At 41.9% G+C, this 23,300-nt stretch overlaps 1 protein-coding gene across 5 annotated transcripts; it reads right to left on the minus strand.

Annotated features, from left to right (window-relative positions):
* Positions 1 to 192: 192 nt before the first annotated feature.
* On the minus strand, positions 193 to 23,049 carry map7d2b (MAP7 domain containing 2b). 5 transcript variants are annotated; one of them, XM_071484448.1, is made up of 17 exons: positions 22,599 to 23,049; positions 21,378 to 21,461; positions 21,104 to 21,157; positions 19,364 to 19,524; positions 14,257 to 14,410; positions 12,256 to 12,345; positions 9,143 to 9,232; positions 8,185 to 8,303; positions 7,011 to 7,084; positions 6,706 to 6,914; positions 6,485 to 6,623; positions 5,852 to 6,032; positions 5,467 to 5,571; positions 4,898 to 4,961; positions 4,104 to 4,248; positions 3,412 to 3,707; positions 193 to 3,054 (listed from the first exon to the last, which is right to left on the minus strand). In XM_071484448.1, the coding sequence occupies exons 1-16, from the start codon at positions 22,612 to 22,614 to the stop codon at positions 3,416 to 3,418; spliced, it is 1,977 nt and encodes a 658-aa protein (XP_071340549.1). In that variant the 5' UTR covers positions 22,615 to 23,049; the 3' UTR covers positions 193 to 3,054; positions 3,412 to 3,415. The 5 variants fall into 5 exon arrangements, with proteins under 5 accessions (XP_071340549.1, XP_071340551.1, XP_071340550.1 ...); XM_071484450.1 differs by having other exon boundaries at positions 8,185 to 8,279; positions 22,599 to 23,048; XM_071484449.1 differs by having other exon boundaries at positions 3,412 to 3,686; positions 22,599 to 23,046.
* Between the last annotated feature and the right edge of the window lie 251 nt (positions 23,050 to 23,300).

Here is a 23,300-nt window from a genome sequence, read left to right on the forward strand (position 1 = left end):
CTATTGTAATTCTTATACCAGTTTTATCAGTGATGATAGTATCTTGTTCTTACCATCCCACATTGGTCGATCAAGTGAGAAAATGTTTTATTTTGAAAGGCTAAGTAGGAAGTCATGTTGTGTTCTTAATAATATTTTTTAACTAATATCATCAGTTAATTGCAGCTGAACAAGCAAAAACTCATTATTCACTCCAGTTTTTGCAGATGAGTTTTAATTTCAGTGCAGCATAAAGTCAATACACAGTGAGATATAATGAGAAAGAAGTGGCTTCATTCAGCCCTACACTAGATTTGTCAAGTCATACGTCACTTGTCATGAATGTCAAAGACTAAACATTTCATACAGACTGAATCTTTATTATTTCACTTCAATCTGTCACCAGAGGCGTCTGTTTCCCTTTATTATACATTTGTTTATTTATCCAGCTCACTGACACAAATGGCTTGATGAAGTTTATTGTTCTTTTTCAGCAGTTATCCATGCACCACATCTACAATGATATATTCCACCAAGCTGCAGTGTCACAGAGTTTAAGTAATATTAGGATAAACATTATGTCCTTTATTTTGACGTCATATACAAGGGGACCCAGGAGACCCTCTTACAATGAGTTTCAGCAGAATCTGGAGGAATGATGAGCTAAGATGGAGAGAAGGAACATGAAAACCTAAAACAACATGCTGCAGCAGTGATGGGGAAACACTTTCTCCCTTCAGCTTGATACTTTGGAGCAGAAGTGGAGCCACTTTTCACAACAGGAAACTTTTCCAAGAACTCTCTTTGCACCTGGATCTAGTTTTGGTTTGTTGCCTCTGGAAAAAGTCCCACTGACAAAGATCTACCTTCACCAACACCACCTGTCTTTGCTGTTTGTACAGGAATATGCACCGACTTAAACTAAATTAAAGAAGGTGCTACTGTTGAGAGAACAGTACTTCTGGAAATTTTGAAGGTTTATAATGACTTAAAGAGGAGTTTACATTCTACAGTTACACACATGTTGCATTTTTAAGGCTGGTTCTAATATCTTTTGACTGTTTTTAAGCCCCAAAAAAACCTCAACAAATGAAATTTAAAAACTAATTTAGTATTTTGCCCCAGAAAAACATACCTGACAACAGACCATAATGTAGTGAAATCAAATGTACATAAATTACAACTGAACTGTTAAATAAATAGAATGTGATTTTCCTTAAATACTCAGATATTTGGTTGGCGGTTGGTTGAAAAAAACTAAAAGAATTCAGTGTTCTCCACCTGAATGATCCACTGGCACCAGACCATAATGTAGGGAAATATTTACAAAAATATAAATGAACAGTTGAATAAATAGAATGTGAATTATGCTAAATACTGAGGAAATTGTACAGAGTTTGGTTGGTGGTTGATCTAAATTTTCATAAGTGGGTAGCGCTCTGCTGGGGAGATGTAGATTCATTATCTCAGTATTTCTAAAATCCTGATCATCCTCACAGTGAATCTGGGGCTGCTGGGGCCCCCGAGGGTCTGCGGCCCTCAGGAGTTTTGCTCAAATGGTCAACCAACCATCCTTTCCCATAACTGCTTCTCTAGTTCCTGGATCTTTAAGTGAAAAAGGGCTTTTAAACAGCGAAAAGTGCACATGCTGGATGAAGCACAGCCTGAGGGTGAAGCACAGAGGACGGGCGCTGTAGGGGAAGATGCTAACTGCACGGAGGTTTAAGGCCTCAGAGGTGATGAGCTGCGAGGTGGTGATCGCTGTTTAACACCAGAGTCTGTTCTGAATCGGTGAGGTATATTTTAGTTGGGGGAATGAGCTGAGGTGGAGATGTAAGCGTCTTCAGAGCAGTGAAACACACAACTACTGTTAAGTACTATAAACTGCAGCTTGCGTGGTTACAGTCAGTGCCAGACAAACACACAACACACTGTGTCAATATTTTCCTGACCTGCAGATAAAAATACAGGACATTTTGTATTTTTTTACCCTTTTCCTTCCAAGTTTTCTTCATATCCTTGCTGTGGATTGTTGTGAGTCCTCAAAACGTCCATCAAGTAAGTGACGAGCAGCAGAGAAACCAAAGCTATAGGCTCTACGTGTTAGGGAGCAACAGTGGGGCTATATGTGATAGTTTTCTCCAGCATTAGGATGACAGGAAATCTACAGTGGACTGGGTTTTATAGAAGCAGGAGTCGCTGTCAGCAGAAGAGCAGGCCAGCGGTGAGATAAACACACAGTAACCATCAGAAACACTGACGAGAAAGAGAGAAACTCCCACACACTGTTGAAGTACAAAGCTACAACCACGGCCATAAAACAGCTCGACTAGCTAGTCCTCACTGAAGATGCTACACAGGGTTCACACAACAGCGTCTGTTTTACGGCGTCCCTCCAGATAAACTGCTACAGAGCCGCTCCCTGTCCCTACGATGACAGACTCCACCACCCAGTCAGATCTATTTACAGTTTTACAAAAGCAGGGATGAGAGATTAAAGCAGATGATACTCGAGTGATATCTGGTGGCAGTGCAGCTGGGCAATATTGGCTTCAACAGGAACAGGTGCAGAGGAGATGTACTGCACACCCTCACACCTTCAGAGGACTGAGACCAAGTCCAAGGTCAGAGGCTTCTGTGAGATGTCTTCAATGGAAAAACATGTGTAATCTGTAAACAAAAAGTGGGTTTATGGGTGCAGTTATTAGCTGACAATGACCTTGAGCTCCACCTTATGCCTACAAATATCTCAACATGAACACAGATTTAGTTTTAGATAAATAAATCTGACCATACAGTCATTTTACTTTCTTAAACTTAAACTTTATTTGCAGGATTTTGTCAAATTCTGTTTCTAAGAGTCAAAATTGCCCATTTGCACTGCCTGAAAATGTGGCCAAAAGCTTGACAGTTATGTGTGTGTGTGGTTTGGTGATACAGGTGAGAAATCAGGTATTCAGCTGTTGTTCCTTGTGGAAATGATGACTGTTATTGTTGCAGATGGAGATGATGGTCTCTTGGTCTGTTTGTTCAGGCTCTTGTTTCTATTGAACCTGCCAGCTCCAGAAAAAAGCCCTAAAAGAGAAAAAGAGAAGAACATTTTTTCTTCCTGTCGTCATTAGTCATTAAATCCCATCAGTCTTCTGCAGCTCCTTGTTTCCCTAATTTTATTTCATGCATAATATTCTGACTGGCAGCTGTAAACTGGTTCAAAAAACCCTAAATGTTCTATTATTTGCAACAGTTTCACCTTGATACCTGAACTTTGAATCTTGAACCTTCTCAAATTGGTCACTATCCCATTAAAGGGACAGTCCATATATTTAGTATTGTACTGTTGTAAAGAAAGAACAGGAACCTTGAATCAAAGCAACAGAGGTTGAGATCTGAATTCTTATGTGGGTCAAGCTTCCAGCTTTGTTCTGGCTCTACCTGGCTACTGGACGTCCAGCTTGCTTGGGCCGACGCTGTGGATGAGCTGGGAGGATTCAGAGGCGGCACTGTACGCTTGAATCAGCAGGTTCTTGTTGAGGTCTCCGACCCCGCTGCCAGCCTGCAACTTTGGGTAGGGGGGCGTTTCTGCACCCTGTCGCTGTCCTCGCCCCTGGGTGTCGAGGTCCATCAGCTGCTCCAGAGGGCATCCGTCCGTTCCCTCGGTAACAGGTGAAAACTCCTGAGTGCTCGCCTGCTCGTCCCTGGACACAGGACTGATGGAGACAGATGGAGAGCTTAAAGACACAATGACGACACAGACACAATATTTCGTTTATTAGTTTTCAAACAGCTGCAGGATCGAATCTTTACACAGAACATTGGATGTTTGGATGAAGAGAGTGAACATGGGAAGACGATGAGAAAAGAGGCCACAAAGGCTGATTGGTATGTGGGAGTCACCTCGATGCAGACAAGACTTGGCAGTCACACTAAAATGAAGAAGAAACGAGCAGAAACATGTCTGAAAAACAACTGACACAACTTTTTGTTGTCTTCTGAAGAAACATGCTGAGCCAACGCTGTTATATTTTGAACTGAACATGATATGAAGAGTCACAAACAGCTGAAAACACCTGAGAGTCATGCAGACAGTTAAAGGGGCCTGAGACAAACAAACCGACACATCCTACCTGACGTCCATGGACTGGACTCCGTCAGACAGCTCGTCCACGCAGCTCTTATTCTCCAGGGGGCCCAGCATGATGACGGGGGGTTCAGCAGGAGTTGAGGTGTCCTCCTCCAAAACCACCGGGGCCTCGGCCCTCATGTCAGAAGCTGAAAAAATACAGTGATGTCAGAATGAATCCACACTCTCCTTTCTAACTTACATGTTGTTTTTCATTTAGTTGTTAAAAAAGAAACAGAATTATTGTCAGTGAGGGAAACAACACGTCTCAGTCTGTATGTGAAGGTTTTAGTTGAGTCTTTGTGATGGGTTTTCATTTCACATCCCCAAGGTTCTGCTTTAATGTCCCAGATGATAGAAATATAAAATCTGTGGTGACTCTCAGCGTGTTTCACCTGAGCTGTGAGAGTTGATCAAACGCTGCAGTGTTCGTGGTGTTTGTGTTACTGCCAACAACCATCAGGAGGCACTGTCCCCCTGCCTGTCTAACACTGCTGAGTCACACTGCAGCTGAGGCCGATCTCAACCAATTTCATCAACAACTAATCTTATTGGAGAAACAAAAAAAACAGAGGAGGTAAAAATATTTTACACCCAAATAAAAAACACAAAGAAAGTAAAACGAAGAGGAGACGACAGAAAAAAACGAATAAAAGAAGAAAAGAAATAAAAGGCGAATAAATTGTGCTGCTGGTGCAGATAATGAACCATCAAGGATATGAGGAGGGAGTTTGGAAGTGTGTGTGTGTGTGTGTGTGTGTGTGTGTGTATTGGAGGAAGGACATATTTAACATTCACCTGAGGCACTAGATGGAGGCTCCACTTCACTTTTCCTTGTTCTTTTCATAATCTCCTCAATTCTCTGTTAAAACACATAAAACGCAGCTCAAACACAGACTCTACTGCTTGTAAATCTAAATGTAGTCAGTTTTCTGGAGCTTTTGATCAGATTGTATGATCTTCATCAGCAGAGGGAGTTTCCTCAGATGTCGTTCAAATTTCCATTTTATGCTGGATAAAAAAAAATATTTCTTCTGGGTTTGTTTTCATTACAACTGGACAAAATTCAGTGAGCTGATGAAGTTCATGTTATATGATAAAAAGCTCTAGAGCAGCAACTAAATGGAGTGTGTGGTGGGATTGTTTTACCAACTGCTGTTTGTAAAATGTATTATTTATTATTGCGTAATGTCAGTTCTTTACACTAAATTTAGAGACAGGCCACTGATATGTTTAAAGGAGAAACTTGGTCTATAATTCATGAAACAGATTTATGGCATATATACTGTATGTATGTGTGTGTATGTATGTGTGTGTGTGTGTGTGTGTGTGTGTGTGTGTGTGTGTGTGTGTGTGTGTGTGTGGACCTTCTTCCTCTGCAGTCGCTCCTGCTCCTCCTGGATGTGCAGCAGCTCTCTCTCCTGTCTCTTCCTCTCAGCCTCTTTCTGGGCTCGCAGGAAGGCCTCCTCCCTCTGAAAAACATCCAGTAACATCCAGTCATTCACCTTCTGTCTTTAACTGTGCTCACAGTTTCTGTGGGGATCACCAAGTTCAATTTAAGACTCTTAAAAGACCTTTAAGATTACAGTTTCATGATCATACAGTCCAAAGATATCAGTGAAAACCACCATAAGGCCTATTTAGCAAGTGTTTAATTTATGTAATTATATTATATTGTTAATATAAGTATATAAGTTATAAGTTAATTGGAATGATTCTGAAACACTTTCAGGAGATTCACAGTAACCTGACCTCTCTGTCCAGCTGATCCTGCATGTCCTTCCATCTCTGCTCCTTCTGCCGTCTTTCCTCCTCCTCCTTGCTCCTCCTCTCCTCCTCCCTCCTCACTCTCTCCTCCTCAGCCTGCCGTGCAGCTCTCTCCTGTCGCTCCCTCGCCTCCTGCTGCCTCCTCTGCTCCTCCTCAGCCCTCAGCCTGAGGGAGCACAAGAGGGTTGAACCGTACCGGCCTCTGACATTTTTATCAGCTGGGTGCAGTAGTTTGTTTTCTATAAATATTCTCTGAAGCATCATTAAAGATGCGTTTGGTGAGATAATTTTAGTTGGAGCTGGAGCCTGAATCCTGACACAGCTGGGTGGATATTATTGATTGCTATGATGGACAATGATGGAGGAAACAAGGTCTGATCAATATTTATTGTTCACTCTTTGTCAGAAAAATAATATTTTCCACGGTGCATCGACAAAACACAACATTGATTGAATTGCAATCAATGAAACATTTTAATTGTCTATATTAACACAGAAAAGGTACATCGTTAGATTTCACACATATGTTGGTGATTTTCATTCTTAAACTATAGCATCATTCTACAGAATATTCTGAGGTCACATTTTGTTGTCTGTGTGAGATACGAGAACACGCACCTCTCCTCCTCCTGCCGCTGTCTCTCCTCCTGCTCCTTCTGTATTCGGGCCAGACGTCGTCTCTCTGCCAGCAGCCTAGACGCCTCCTCGGCATCTGTTGTCCCACCAACACTCCTGCCTGTGGGTGTGCCCGGAGACTCTGTGTACGGAGGCATAAGTGTGGTTGAAAAACAAAATCAGTGGAGCTGAAGATCTGGATTAACAGGAAGTGAACTCTCTACCTGCAGTCAGTTCTCTGCTGGTGGATTTGGGGATCTTCTTCTCTGAATTTTCAGATTTGGTCGATTTCCTCTCCAGGGTGCCGTGACCTTTGACCTCAGTGTGACCCCTGTCGTCGGTGCCGGGGGTGGTGGCTCTCTGTCTGAGTGGGGAGGGGGGGTACTGTCCGGGAGAGCAGGGAGACTGGGCGCGACTCCTGGTCGACCTCACCCTGAAAAAAATACACAACCGCATCAGATCACCTGGACTATAATCCAGGTGTGTGTGTGTTTGTGTGTGTGTGTGTGTGTGTGTGTGTGTGTCTTACCTTTTTGGTGTGGCTGGGCCTTTACTGTTGGCCCTGAAGGAAGAACTGCGGACCGGTGTGTTTGGAGTCTCCCCCTGCAATGATATGAACACGTGTTATAAACCACAGAAAATCCACCTTCTGAAGTGGCCCAGTCAGAGCCCAGACTCTCGTCCAGTAGAGATGCTGTGCAATGACCTGAAGAGAGCCACAACACAGAATACGTCCCTGAGAATATGTCTGAGGTGAAGCAGCTGGTTTCAGGTCTTTACACACGGTTTTTACCTTAAGCACTTTGTGTTTGTCTGAACTTGTGACTGGATGAAGATCAGATCAGATTGTGACCGGTTAAAGCAGAACATCAGGTCGTTCCAAACCCTTCACTGACTGTATAGAAACATACCACTGAGAATCACTAAAGCTTTTCCTCTCAACCTGCTTTGTGCAGCTTTCTGACTCACCCACTTACAACAACATGAATTTTTAAACATGAGAGTAACTACAGAAAACAATATTAGACCATCACTGAGAAGCCTGTCAGCCACATAAGAGTCTGACATGACGATGAAATCTTCCTGTCATGTCAAAGTGACCCGGTCCGGCCTTCGTTTCTCTCACCTCTACCTGCAAACCTGTTGTGATTGTCCTGTTGTGATTGTCCTGCAGAAGCTGCTTCAAATGTGATAATGTTGAAGATTAAGCATCAGACCTGCTTCCCTCACCTGATTTGTAGGACAGGCCTATGACTGATTTCCTAAATTCATATCAGCACTTAAGATAATAATGTAGTAACTAAGGCTTGCTGTTCTTTTACATCCAAAAATACACAGATTGAAAGTTTTTTGTTTCCTGATGACAATAATTTACAGTGAACCATGTTCTCTTTGGATCACAAGAAAAATAAAGAGAGAAGCCAAATAAGATGCTGTATAAAGAGACAACACCTCAGGTTCAGGCAGATTTTTGCATTGTTGCCTTTTAAAATCAGATTTTCACCATTTTTAATTACATACATATAAACTTTATCTGTACCTGTCTAAGAAACTATAAGACTGAAGGTGTTAGAGAGACGAACGTCATTTATCAGCAAAGAAGTTTACAGTGACGCCGCACAGGTATTTAAATTAATTCCAGTTATCAGCTGCAGGCGTGTGTGTGTGTGTGTGTGTGTGTGTGTGTGTGTGTGAGGGCTGACCGTGGGTGTTTTGGCTCTGGACGCCTCTTCAGGGAGCCCAGCAATGCTCCTGCGGTTAGAGGAACTTCTGTATGGTCTGTGGTTGTTGGGGGAAGCTGTTCGATGGGACACAAAAGACACTGATGGGTCACAGACCAACACACACACACACACACAGACGGATTGAAAAATCCACACAGGAACACAAATGAAGACACCAGTGTTTGACAAAGAGAAACCAGAAACTCACATGAGTGAAGATCTTTAACCCAAACAGACATTTAACTGTCAGTTAAATTAAAAGCAACGTTATTATTATTATTACATTATCTACCTACTTTCACATCTGATGGAAACAGAGAAAGTTAATCATTGGTTAATCATTTGTTAATCATGGCTTTACCTAATCCTGCGTAATCAAGAGTATCATTTCCACTGGGATTACATGACCTCCACACTTTCATCCGTCCAGGTTGATTTTCTCACTAAAATCTCTCTGAACAGTATCTTCCTACGTTCCAGCTGACAAAAACTGACGTCAGAGTTCAGGAGAGGAGCTCAGTGCTACTTCACAGGCTTTTCTCTTTAGGTTTTGTTTCTCAGACTCATTACACTCTCCCTGTTTTCCTCACAGAGGCTCATGCAGCCTGAGGTGCACTGCAGGCTCTACTCAGGGCAGAAACAACCATCTCATTCTCTGCATAATTTCCAGTAAAAAATCATTTCATCATAGTTTTACTGTCACTGTCATTTGAACCACAACCACTCTTGTTGTTGGGTTAAACTTCACAGCTGTGCTGTCCATATTTAGGCTGATTTTCCCTGATTTCCCAGACCAGCCTGTCTGGTTTAAACACCTCTACAGATTATTTAAGATTAGATGTGCCTGGCATCTGCTTTGTACAGCATGGCCTGTTTTACATCGATAGTTTCATAAAACATTCCTGAATAAGATCTGAATGTGAACCATCTGTCTCACCTCTATCTGGTGAGTGGAGGGCGGCTGAAGAGTTGGAGAGCTGTTTGTTCATTGGTGGATCCATGGCGGGTGGAGACAGGAAATCGACGACTGATAAAAACAAAAAAAACAAAACAAAAATCACAAATCAGCAACACAGGCGCATCTGTGACGGACACAGCAGCACAGACTGCTGCAGCTGCTGTGCAGACCGATGATGGAAATGTCAGGAATACGTTCAATAAACGTCATGATCCCAAAACAAACACCCATCGCACGACAAACACAAAACTGCCAGCTCACACAGAAAATAATCCAGCCGATCGATAAGCTGTGCAGGCCGCTGAATGAATTAACCTTGGTGATGTAAGACAGACATGAAGCAGCAGAGTGTCTGCAACCTGCTTCATCATGACATGGAGGTGGATGATACAGAGATGCAGGTGATGCAGTCTGATGAAACAGAGAGGAAAATGTTTCCTACAGCACCTGAAGGCACCGTGACAACATCCAGGGGGAAAGAGGAAAGGAGCCTGGACAATAAACAGTGTGTGTGTGTGTGTGTTCATCATCAGAGTAACTTTACAACTGAGAACCACCACGTCTGAGTTCATATATTCAGCTTGATAATATACAGCTAATGTCTGGAAGAGAGATGCAAATATATTTCTATTTCTTTCTACTAATACTGCAGTTAATGCTTGTATCTCATGTCAATAACTGTTTTAATTTTACACTCTTGTTTAGGGTGACTAAGCAAAACCTGGACAGATAAAAAGACAGATTTTCAGTACAATTAGAGCAATGCTCATTCATTTGTATGATCCATTGTAATAAACTAATATCTAAATAAATAAATTCAGTAAATAAAAGATGAGGAAATATAAGGTTCTTAATGGATTTAACAGTTTTTCACATTGAGAAATGTATTTAAAGCATCTTAAAATGGTATTTTATGTTATTAGTTTATTTCTAATACTCATTGGTTGAACAGAAAGAAACAGCTGGAAATGATGCAGATTTAACCTCGAAGGCTCATGTTCATCTGTTGTCCCTGCTGACCTCGTCTCAACTCCTCTTCCCCTCTAATGATCCTCTCTGCATCCATCCTGCAGTCATACTGCAGGCAGTTCAACAAAGATGGTCAAACCGCCTGCAGAAGAAGCGTCAGGTTATAAAACAACACTCTCATGTTTCACCACGATCTCACGATGGAGGTAGAGCTTTAAAATACGACAAAAAGAGTGTGAGTTTTTGTGAAAGTCCCCTCAGGGTTTGAGCTAAATGCAGCAGCGGTTCAGTTGAGTGCAGAGCAGGAGGGCAGGGGCTTCTACAGGCTGCGTCTGTAATGTTGGACAGGGATGATTGGAAATGTCTGGTGTGTGTGTGTGTGTGTGTGTCTGTCTGTGTGTGCATATGTCTGTGTGTGTTTGTGTGAGAGTGTGTTTTGATCTGATTGCACTTGCCTGGGTGTAGGTGGGGTCTAATAAGTTTCACAGATAGCTACAGGGTGAATGTCTGGTATGATGTATGATGGTTTGTGTGTGTGTGTGTGTGTGTGTGTGTGTGTGTGTGTAGAGAAGCTGGGTGTTTTATAGACTGGGCTCCCTGCTGAGAATGATATGCATGCATCGCTAAACATGGCTCTGAGCCAGGAAGACAGGAAGTGGAGCAGCCCTTTGTTGTGATAATGGTGGGGGTGGGGGAGTGTGTGTGTGTGTGTGTGTGTGTGTGTGTGTGTGTGTGTGTGTGTGTGTGTGTGTGACACTCATTAGCCACAAAGGAGAACGTATGTGGAAATATGAACTGTGAACTGTAGATGAAAATGGGCTCTTTCTGTGTCAGTGCTGGAGGTCACACAACTGTTTGTCTTTAAACAATAAAGCAGGAGTTTCAGTGGTTCTCATTTTCTCTGTTATTACTCCTACGTTGAATTTCATCAACTTGATGGCTTTTGGTTCTGGTGAGCTTCAGCTACAACACTAAAATTTATAAGCAGCATATAAACATTTAATTAATGGTTTAAAACACTATAATTATATTGTATATTCTGTAGATATGTAATTTTATTATTGTTACTATATATAATGTGCATATTATTATATTGTTATTATTTATCTTCCTTAAATATCTGTTATGCAGTTTCTTTGCAGCTTTCTTTTCTCTGCACTGCCACTTGCTGCTGTAACACTGTGAATTTCCCCACTGTGGAACTAATAAAGGCTTCTTATCTTATCTTATCTCATCTTATCTTATCTTATCTTAATGCAGCTGTAAGCAGATATAAGTGTTTATAATGATAACTCCTCGTGTGGGCACAAATAAGTTGATTCTTATTAAAATACAGGTGTAATATGAAATATTTTCAGACAAATATTAGATGTTAATGTCCTTATAACCACAGCATAGTTTATTTTGAACAATATATTGTTTGATGCCTGTAAATGCTAAATAAGGGAACTTAAAATTAAGCGTCAGAGTAGTATTGGGGTCTTAAACTTCTTCTTTTTTGTATTGAAGCTTTATTATTTGATCATTTCAGTCGACGTCACATCTTTACACATGAAGCCTCTTCGTTCATGTTCTAACAAGAGAATGAAAATCAAGGAGACTGTAATTTCTCTCTGTGGGACTCTGCTGTTGTTTTACTGTATTGTTGTATTGGGTCTATCAAAGTTACTAAATAAGGTCACACTAGTAAAAAAGTTTAAAAAAAGTAATCATTAAAGTAATGATAAAGACAAGAAAAACATATTCCTAAATCTGCAAAGACCTCCAGATTCATCTGCAGATTTCCCCAATGGGGGTTTATTAATCTGTGCACTGGAGGGTTTGTTGCATTCCCTGGACCAGACTGTACAGAAAGTCAGACATATATGTGCAGTATGTTTATTAATGCTAAAGCGTGCTGTGACTGTCTTTATAACAGAACTGTGAATATATTGCATGAGAATATTTTCCCCAACTCTGTATTGAATTGAATGAAACGCACTCAAGGACGAAGCTACAGCCAGAGTGACAGCACAGAGACGTCCACAGACATGCAGACACAGGAACAGCTGCAGGTGAGACAGCAGGAGTGGTGGCGGGGGGGTGGGGTGAGCGTGGCACACAGAGAGTCATGTGGTCTGTACCGTTACGGGATTGGCTGGCACTGGAAGCAGCGGGAAGCTCATTGGGCTGAGCGGAGCCAATGGCATGGCAGGGCGGGGTCTTAGGGTTACCTGGGCAGCAGGTGAAGCAGAGCGGAGAAAGCAAAGCGTTACACACTCACACACTCGCATGTACTTACACATCACACCTGCATCACTAACACACCAAAGGCGTACACACTGGTGACAACAACCGGCCTCCATCCACACACACATCGAACCAGGAAGAGGCCAAGCTGAGCAGCAACAGCTTCACTGAACAAAGTGAAGCATCGGTAAATAAAGCTGTAAGTAAACCAGAGCTTCCTTCAAAATGAACTTGAGGTTGTATTTTCAGCAGAGGACGTAGGGTAAACTCAGAACTGCAGGTTGAACGGTTGAATAGCTTGAGAAACCCCCCCCATATCTTTTGTATCATCTTGTTCCAACTCTTTGTTGAAGCTTTATGTGAAATATTCAGACAGGACTCGTTGTTATTGTTGAGCCCTTCCATCAAATGTGAATCATTTTAAACACAATTCCCCAAATTCAATCCTGATGAGTTCACTGTCTTTGGAAACTTTAAAAAAAAAAAGTTTTGTGGGTTTGAACAAAGTTTGCTGCACAACATGAGCTTGTAATGTCTGAGCATCAAGCTCCTGTGGTATTTATATTATTACCAAGCTGAAGTCACAGCTGGTTGATTTATAGCAGGGCAGGTCAGCTTATTATTGGCTGATCAATTGCCTCCATATTTCTTTCAGTCTTTCAGACCATAAAGCTTGTGGCCATGGAGGAGTCTGTTGTGATGTATTTCTGGTTCAGAAAAACAAATGACTGCCGACATGATGGACTGAACATCTTCTTAGAATAAACTCAGAAAAAACAGCTGTCGTCAGCACACAGATTTCAAAGTGAACTAAAATACGCAGCATGAAACCCACAGATACACACACTTTGTGAGTCTCTGTCCTTTAATCGAGTGGAGCTGTAAGATGAGATGCTGCTGTTTCTGCTGCAGTGAGCGTTCTGCTGGGCCCGACAGATCCCAGAGCAGCCTCTCTGCCAGTCAGCCGAGCCGGAGCCAGACGAGCTGCTGGGTGGACCCTGATCCCAGGTCAGTGCCAGAACGGCAAGGCTGATGGGTACTGTGAATAATTGATGGCGTTATGAATGCACCGCAGGATCTCAAGCTGAGCTGGTGGCGCTCTGGCCTCCTGCTGGCCGACGTGACAGCAGAAATATCCCAGAAAAGACGAGGAAGATGTGACGCGACAGAAAAAGAAAGAGATGGATGCTCATGAACAGCCTCATGTCGCACTTCATCTGCGTGGCCTTCAAGGTTAGATGTGTAACTCCCGCTCTTCTGGGAATTAGACCTGTCTCCCATCTCGGAAATAAAACAGAGCAGTGACACGCACATATAAACACATATGCACACACATACACACACACACACACACACACACACACACACACACACACACACACATACACACCTGTAGCACATTTAGCCAAAACCAGCAGCAGTTTCTAAGCACAACCTCAGTGTGTTTGGTCACATAGTGAAGCGTCGTCACTGTCAACAAACGGAGCCTCTCCTAACCCTGATGAGGTTTGGAGACAAAGCGCTGAGCAGCTCCTGCATTGCAGCCTCCACACCCTTTTCCATCCGCTGCCCTTCTCTTTTCTTTTGCTCCATCACTTCATCTCATCCCCCTCTCTTCATCCTCATTTCACCGGCTCTCTTTCCACAGCCGCCCTCTTCTGCTTTGTCGTCCCTACCCTTTCATCCCCATCCCACCATCCCCCTCTTCTTTTTCTCCCTGACCTCCAGACCTCCTCCCCAAACACCTCTCTCCACTCCCTGCCCCCATCTTCAGTATCCACCCGTTTGTTCTCCCCTGTTCTCCATCTCAAACCAACCCTCCACTGACATCATCACAATCGTTCTCCTTCATTCTCCATCACCTCGTCAACAAAACCACCTCCCATCATACTCACCCTCCGCTCCATCAGGCGGTCCTCCCCATGTCCACCGCTTGGGCCTGTTATCCAGGTGGTCCTGAGCCTCCCCTCCACCTCCTCCTCCTCCTCCTCCTCCTCCTCTTGTCTCTGCGCCCCCACCTCTCCGGCGAACCAGGGCCTCCAGCCTCTCCTGCTCGTTGCGTTCAGAAACAGGGAAAAACAGACTCTCTCTCACTGAGCCATCACTACGGCGACGGACGCCTGGCGATGCGCTCGGAGACGGCTGCGCCATGGTTACCGCATGCAACCGCAGCAGCCTCACCCCTCTGTCCTCTTCACGCTCGTGTGCTGGCGGTCACCAGCGCTCGGTCGCTCGCTCGTCTGTCACTCAGTGATACATTATACAGCAGCTCTCTCTCCTCCGCTCTGCCTCTCTCTCTCTCCGTCTGCTGCTCCCTCTAGGTAGCACTGATTCCCTCTCTATCTCTCTCCTACCTCACAGTGGTTCACCCCACCCTTCCTCTCTCTCTCTCTCTCTCTGTCTCTTTCACACAATCTCTCTTCCTCGATCTCCCTCTCTCTCTAATGACTGAGTCTATTTCACAGAGCACTTTCCAGGAGGGGACAAATGCACCCCGTCACCACCCCCACATACACACACACACACACACACACACACACACACACACACACACACACACACACACACACACAGACTGAGTGGGTGGACTGGATATTGATACTGGTTGCATTTGCTTTATCTCCAGTCTCCTTCAGTCTTTTTACCTTCCTCCACTTCATCTGGACCTATACTGTTTACATGCTGTCATTTCATAAAAATACACAGTTAACATATATGATGCATGATAAAATATTACAATGATTCAATTTAACTGTTTTCGGTCTATAAGATTTTTAAAAAATCGTAAAATTGAATTAAATTGAATCAACACATCTCTTACCTACTATACCCTCATGAAAACAGGATTTATTACGGGGCTGTGTATTAAACTTAATTATGTAGTAAACTGTCAACTGAGTGTACATCAATAGTGCCCTGTGTTTACCTGAACAGGCTAATCTACATAATATTTTTAAAGGGAAAAAACATGCATTCATCCATGATTAGGGTGTGGCATAACATAAGGTACATAACACCAACATGGCTTGAATTAGGGAAGAGAATTCCAATGGTCTCTCTGGATTTTCTGCTTTTAAACTTAGGTATTCACTCTAAAGTCTTTTAGGGTTTTTATTATACCATTATAATGAAGACACTGTGAGATATTGTCAGATCTGGTGACTACACAGTGTCTAATCTATTATTCAGATACATATTAATATCAGGATTTCATGGGTTATTACAGGGTTTCTGCAGGGTTCACCAAATTAAATCTAAAGCTTTTTTATTACCACATGGGATGGAATTTAATATCTGTTTCACGATGATGGAAGACCAAAAGGGACCATATGGTCTACAATTATTCATCACATTTTTTCAGTGATCCCATATAATTGATTAAATTCAAAAAATAGATGGATGGATTAAATTGGTAATCAGCCTCTAAATTGATATAGCGAGCCTGTGAGCAAACATTTGCTTATTACACATCCAGCAGCAACACAGCAACATGATCATTCATTTAGAGTCATGTTTGTGTCCACGGGCCTGCAGCTGAAAACGATGCAGTGAGAGAGGAGAGTGTAAAGCAGAACAGTAGAGTTGTGTCTGGACAGATAAACAATGAGCTCAAAGTCACTCTGACGCTCCATAAAGCAGAGCGGAGTTTGATTCTCTGTAGGGTCTCTGTGAACGACCTCTTTCACATTGTCACAAAACCTACACTTGCACATAACGAGTCCATGAGTTTCATAGCTACTATAGCTAGCACTAGCACAGTGCATTGCCACAACAATCCTACTTTTAGTTTATAAGTGTGTAACACCCCCTGACAGCTGACAATCACATACAAAACACAGCAACCTACAGCAGACAAGAGTTAAGAGTTAAGACAAGAGATTTCACTGAAACTAAATTAAAACAAAATGCTTTTTTAAGACTTTTCAGACTTGCACATCCCCTGTGTTAAATCCTGTTATTGTAATAGATCAGTCTCCATCTCCTTCTTCGCTTCAGTAGCAGAGATTAATTGATTACTATGTAAACATCTCTTGGCCATGCTAGGTACAATACCAATTACCTTTAAGGGAATCACAGTTTCACAGACAGCTGTGCTGCATAGTTGTGATACTAATGAAGGTTTTGTGAATAAAGTAACATCTCATACCCTCTTCTGCTGTAATTTGGGTGTGGCATAAAAAATCAGTTCCAAGTGAAGTTTCAAGCAGTCAAGTGGATGGTTAAAAATAAAAAAGCCCTTTAAATAAATATGGGCTCATACATTATAAAAATACACAACCAAGTACAGTTGTCTTCCTCTGGATGTCTAATTCGTACATTAGTTCTTTTAGGGAAATTGATTTCTTCACAATTTTTGGACATTTGGATATTTATTTAGTATATTTAGTGATGTGCTTATTCTATTACATATTTCTGAAGATTTTTTATTTATTATTAGTTTATTTTTTGCTTCTCTCTACTGATTGGTGGCTATGAATACATGCAGACATTATTTTGTTGTTGCAGGGCCAGAAAAAGAAATAAAGAAAAAGAAATAACAGAATCTTTTTCCCTCTCTTTCTCTTTTGCTGTGTCTATCTTCCACTTTCTTCTTGTCATGTGGATCAGCTTTCTATTTACAACCACATCTCATACTGGTCTGTTCAATCAGTGACTATTAATGTGGTGGTGTCTGTAAGGAGACAGCAGCTGCATACACAGTAATTGCACAGTATAAAGCTGATACACTGCTGTAAAGGTACTGTCTATATATAAAGGATGGAAAGGCCCCACCTCAGCATTGTTGGGGGTTTGCTGAAGGTGCATGCAGAGTCACGCACACAAACTGCAGGAGGGAGGAGAGACGAGGGGAAGAGGGGAGGTTCAGAGTCAAGACGAAGGATTTAAAGGGAAAGAGGGAGGAGGTGGAAATGTAAAGGGAGGGAGGGAGTGGTAGAGGTGGACAGAGATATAGATATACAGTAGATATAGATCAAAGAGGAACAGAGAAGAGCAGGATGGATGAGCAGACTGCAGCCATGAGTCATTTGCTGCAACTTGATTCAGGACTGTAGGAGAATCTGACCAACACTAACACAATTAATACAGCACAGAATATATGGTATAGTATAATAAAGTATACCAGCAGGTCTCATAAGAGCTGTGCAGGTTAATTAAACCCCTCCTCCCTTTATGCACAGATGCAGTCCCTGTCCCTGCATTACCTTCGGTTTAGTTTTTGTAAATTGGTATTGTTTTATTTCTCAGGGGCAGTGCATTAATCATTAATTAGCAGCAAATGTACCAGAGTTAGTCATAATGGACTAATTTACATCTGCAGTGACTTATCAAAAATGTGAAATGACATTAAAGACTAAACGATTCAAAGCAAGATTGAAAACCTGATTAAGATGAATCAAAATGACAAAAACAATCATCAAAAAGAGTAGCAGCCCTAAAGTTTCATTAGAAAGCTATGAGCAATAACTTTTAGTACAATAAATGTTTAAAATAAAAGACTCAAATAACACCAGATTTAAATCCTATATTAGTTTGTCATGAAACCTTGAGTGTGTTCTTCTATATAATCTGGGTTACATTGATTCTGCAGCTTTTTTCCCTCCTCAGAGGAGAAATATGTGCTTGTCACAGCACTGCGAGCATCGACTGTCTGTTCCAGTAATCGGCACATGATACGCCGGCAGTGATGTCATCTCCCCATGAGACTGACCAATCATTATGTCATTACGTTATGCATATGAGTGTGTGGGGGAGGGGGGGGCCTGTTAGCATGCAAACACAGCCTTTAAATCAATAGAGACAGTGAACCCCCCCCCCCTATTCCCCCCTGAGCGGTGAATGGTTAACCCTCTGTGGACAAGACTGTCACTGACTCGGGGCTTGTTAACCCTTCGTGTGCTGCTCAGCATCTGAACAGGCACTAATAATTTATGCTTTAGGTCAAACTGATGGCGTTGTTGCACAATCGCAGCAGATAATTGATGCTGGACTATAAAAAGAGATTATTACAATATGAGCCAAGTGATGCCCACTCATGACTCATGCACAGCAATGAACAATGTGATGAGTCTTGTTCACGTTTTGGGCTTCTGCACCAGTTACTGAGAAAAAGCCAGTAAAGCTGCGCAGGCTCTGCACGTTTAATATTATCTTGGTTGTTTTGATAATTCACTCCACACACTTTAATCAGCTTTTGTGCACAGCTCACACAATACAGAGCAGCTGACCAATCAGGACAAGGAGCTCACACTGAACATAAGCACAAATCCTCTGATCAGTTTTGTCCTGTAATTCTGTTTTTCACTGTTTGTCTGTATGAATATACCTGATCTACAAGTTCAAATAAAATGAAACAAGTAAAAGAAAAAGTCTGTTGTTAGGGTCCTTAAATAATTGTTCCTGCAACGAATCTGATGCAGAAAACCACCTGAACATTTCACGTTCCACTTGAATGCACACCATTGGTCAGCTGACAGAAAGTCATTACAGCATCTGCATTAATTACTTGATTTTTCCTTAAACTCTGGTTCAGCCTAACAGCTGCTGGAAACACAGACTCGGTTATAGATCGACACAATTAATTCAGTGGTGGAGAGCAGAGAGCTCCGACAGAGAAAAATGGTAAAAGGGTGAAGCATCACTGGTGCCTCATGTTTTTCATCACAGGAGCCAGTTCTTCCAGTTTCATCCTGAGACCTTGTTTCTGCAGACAGTGTTGTTGTATTGACCTTCAGATGAACTGAATCTTGATGCTATTCCATATCCATATCATGCTTATACCTGCTGTCTACCTGCAATCTACAACAATCTGAATATTAACATAACTGTAAAAATATAAATACAAGTTTTTTATTGGTAAATTTCTCAACCTACACCTCAGTTTAAAAACTTCTGCAAAAATGTTATAAGGTGTGGTTTGAGCCCAACAATAGGGTGTCATTCTGTTCTCCCACCTCTTCTAATGAGCAATGAAAGCATCATTACTGTGCTGTGACCTCTGACCTTTTCTGCCTCTTGCTGCTGCCGTCTCTTCTCCTCAGCTGCTGCCCTGCGCTGCTGCTCCTTCCTCCTCTGCTCCTCCATCTTCCTCCCTCGCTCCTTGGCGCAGCGCTCCAGTTGCTGCTGCACCCGAAGCTCCTTATCCCGCAGTACCTCCGACAGCTCTGCACACACACACACACACACACAGAGAGAGAAAGGACTTTGGGAGGTTGTGTTTTCTCCATGAAAAATTATTTTTACACTAAAAAGATTGTAACTTTGCAAGATCTCCACTTAATTTGACTAAACCCAGAATGAAGCTTCAGGTCAGAGGACTGTGGACATCGTGTGCCTTCACATAAATGGGAACATTTACAGTTCTGTTAATGCTCAGTATGAGCAGGAGGGATGATCCCAGCAGGTAAAGACTGCTTCTGTGTTCTCATGGGCACCTAGCTATTGTTTTAGGACAGATATGAAAAATCCCCCAAATGACCTTAGTGTCCTCAATTATAGCTGCAGCTCCGGTGGCGAGGTAAAAGCTTTGCTTCTCCAAAATGTCGTCCTGGCTGAAAAACAGCTCAATGATAGAATCAGTTTGAGAGATTACCAAGAGAAATTTGCTTCTCTCCTGTTTCTTATTCTTCCCCTTTTCTTTCTTATGTCCTCTCCTTCTTACATGACCTTTTTCTCTCTTTTATGACTAACTGATTAGTCAATTGACAGAAAACAAACTGGCAAATATTTTGATAATCTGTTCAGAGAAAATCTAAAATTCACATGTTTCTGCTTCTGAAATGTGAACATCTCCTGGTTTCTTTAATCCTCTACGATAGTAAACTAAAATATCTCTGTGTTTTTACTGTTGGTTCGATAAAACATGACATTTGAAGACATTACCTTGGGATTTAGGAAATGCTGACGGGCACTTTCTATAATTTTCTGACCTTTTATAGACCAAACATCTTATTGATTATTTTAGAACTTTTAGGTTACCTGCTCTTCCTCCTCCTTTTGTTTCTGCTGTGTGCTCCCCTCCCTTGTGTTTCTCCCTGGGTTGTTTCTCTCTGTGATTGTGTGTATTTGCTGGGCGTGGCATTACAGCTCCTTCCTTCCACCTATGCATCTGTTCCTGCCTCTGCAGTATATAAACACTACATCTACATCCATTCACCCATGTGGTACGAAGCTTAAATGGGCACTTGATGAGAGAAATCTTGTTTTTTGAACCTTGTGGATACCCAGGTACCTGTTCAACTGCCTGTCCTGCTCTCCAGCCAAACCAGTCGAAACCCCAAACCAAACACCTAAAGAATTCACAATAAACAAACTCTCTTCTGCTACGAACCTGTCTGTGTCTGAATTCTACTGCTTGGTTCAAAATCTTAATTCCAACCCAACAAGAACATAAGCAACAGCTTCTTCACTAATAAAAATAATCATTACTTCAGTATCAATACTCCAACTCATCCTCTTCACAATGGCTATTTTTACTTTGAATAATTGAGTTGCTGTGACTTGTTTAAGTCAATTAACGTACATTTCATTCATTTATATACGTCCAAATCACAATTTTGCCTTAAGCTGCTTCGCAATGATTCCATTATACAACAACCTCTACTCTTTTTCGTAAGTAAATATTTATTTTGAAGTTGTATTTTCCAACCCACACTGTACCCACAATGTGTGTTTGAGTGTGTGCCAGGGCCAGATGAACAGGACAGACCCCCAGAGCCCCACCAGCTGTACAGTTACTCATACCTTGTGTCTTCTCTCTGTCCTCCCGCTGCTCTTTTGCTAAATGCCTCCGGGAGCCTTCAGACGGGTGAAGGAAAAATGAAAAGAATAGTTCATTTCTCACCCCAAATACTTTTTCTATATAAAACATAAAAACGCATAAACAACTAAAAACCCAGAGTGTAATTCAAACACTGCTTGCACTTGGTAGGTGATTTCTTCATCTGCTTACTGTCATATTTTGTTTTTGTTGAGCCCTGGTTTAAATGGATTGAATGTAACCTGATTAGAAGTTTACCTGAAGGGCTGCTGTGATTGGATGGCGATCGGGAAGGTGATGCAGGCCTACTGTTGAGTGGCGGCACAGTAGGAGGGGCCAGTGCTGTGTTTTGAAGAGAGGAGTCATACATGATTCATGCAACACTGACCAAGAGGCAAATACAGCTAAAAACGTAAAGCTGGAGTGATAAACGTGACTCCTGCATTTGTCAGTCACAGACTTGGCGTCATGGCGTCCAAATGCAGTAAATCTCCTGTCAGTCACCAAATCATATTTAGGGTCAGGTGTCAGTGTAAGAGCCCTCAGCCCTTTTACTGCTATGCTTTTATTTCTCAATCTGTCAAGCTGACATGAAAGCAGCCGGAGGACATCTATCGACCGACTGCAACGACTACACACAAACACAGGAGAAATCTAAAAAAAGGTCTCTCATCTCACACACACACACACACACACACATATACATATACACCCATTAGATATGCAAATATATGCAAATCTGAGCTGAGTCCCGCAGCGTCCCATGGGTCCCACTTAGCTTCATCTTCAGTCAAAATTACATCACAGGCCAAAAACATAATAAATGAGCTGAATCACATGTTTTTAAGGCTTTTACGGCCTTCTGTAGTTGAGGTACGTGACAGGCTGATCATAAGATGCAGTGTTAGTGAAGGAACATGGAGCAGCAGTCCGCCTGTCAGTCAGAGAGCAGGGCTGTGGTGGAATGTGGGACTATAATGTAGGATAGGCCCATTTATAAAAGGAAGACTACAGCATTTGTTAAGAATAAACTGTATATAATAAATGTAATGACCAGACAACACCTATTTTTGGATTATTTAGACTATATTTGAAATGCAGCAGTAATTGTTATATTATGGTATGTACTGCAAATTCATTTATGTATATTTTCCTACACTGAAATAGCATTCAGTTCATCTCTTAACACCATGCTGAAAATAATATAACATCAGTGTCTGATCTAAGCCAGCATTAAAAACCTAACATCTCCATACACTCATGAGAATCTCCGTAAGTGGGAAACCTACCTCACCCATTTATGCTGACATCATCCTTAAAACATATCAAATATATTTAAAAAAAACACGGCATTACATTGGCGCAGGGTCTTTAAATGGAAATGTATTGTATTTCAAGTAACTCAGCCCATTTCCTCATGAATTAAACGCTAGCATCTGTGTGCAGGTAAATTGAAAACCCAGTTAGCTTCTTCCTCACCTGTCACTTCAGTCATCTTAACGGCCGTTAGCTTCACCGGAGCCAGAAACCCGGTAAACCCGCAGGAGACCGCCGGTGTTCCAGCCCAAGAGGACGGAGGCAAGAGAACACGACGGCGGGAGCTCACGGTTGAGACGGAGGAGGGAGGGGAGCAAACACCGGAGCTGTGGTTGTATATTCATGTACATTTGCCTCCGCTAAACCTCTACCGCCGCCTCTGTAGTAGCCATTTTTAAATTTTAACGGTTTAACGGTTCTACTTTCCTTACTTTACCTCAAAAACAAAAAATAAAAAAATAGTGTTGAAAATATCATTTTAAAAAAAATTGAAATATTATTAATTGTTCCATGTGGCAGTAGATGACTCTTCGTGTATTTTAATAATAAATAAAATCAGATTAATATTTCTATATGTTGCTTTTAATCAGAAATACCAATCAGTAACCGACTCACAGTTGGCTAATTTACATATTAATGCGCAGAAAATCACGTTGTTATGCGTCGCCTAGCAACCAGGTACACTGCTGCCAGAGAACTATACCGCTTGGCGGAGGAATAAAACATACAAAGACTACAACCGGGGAGTTTTCAGCCTTTATTTAACCAAAATTCATAATACCACTCTGTAAAAACACTCTGTCAAACACAGTTACTTTAAATTTAAATACAATATTTGACTAAAGGTTCATTCCTCCAGCGCAA

Source organism: Trachinotus anak, unplaced genomic scaffold, assembly GCF_046630095.1.
Source record: "Trachinotus anak isolate AG129_WGS33_773 ecotype Australia unplaced genomic scaffold, CSIRO_AGI_Tana_v1 ptg000009l, whole genome shotgun sequence".
Classification (NCBI taxonomy): domain Eukaryota; kingdom Metazoa; phylum Chordata; class Actinopteri; order Carangiformes; family Carangidae; genus Trachinotus; species Trachinotus anak.

What these genes read in the sequence shown, in the direction of transcription:
- map7d2b (XM_071484448.1), bottom strand. An exon ending in CCAGAGCCAAAACACCCACG is followed by an intron (nt 7,085 to 8,184) that starts GTCAGCCCTCAC and finishes ATATCATTGCAG; the next exon opens with GGGGAGACTCCAAACACACC. An exon ending in CAGCGGCAGGAGGAGGAGAG is followed by an intron (nt 6,033 to 6,484) that starts GTGCGTGTTCTC and finishes GTGCTCCCTCAG; the next exon opens with GCTGAGGGCTGAGGAGGAGC.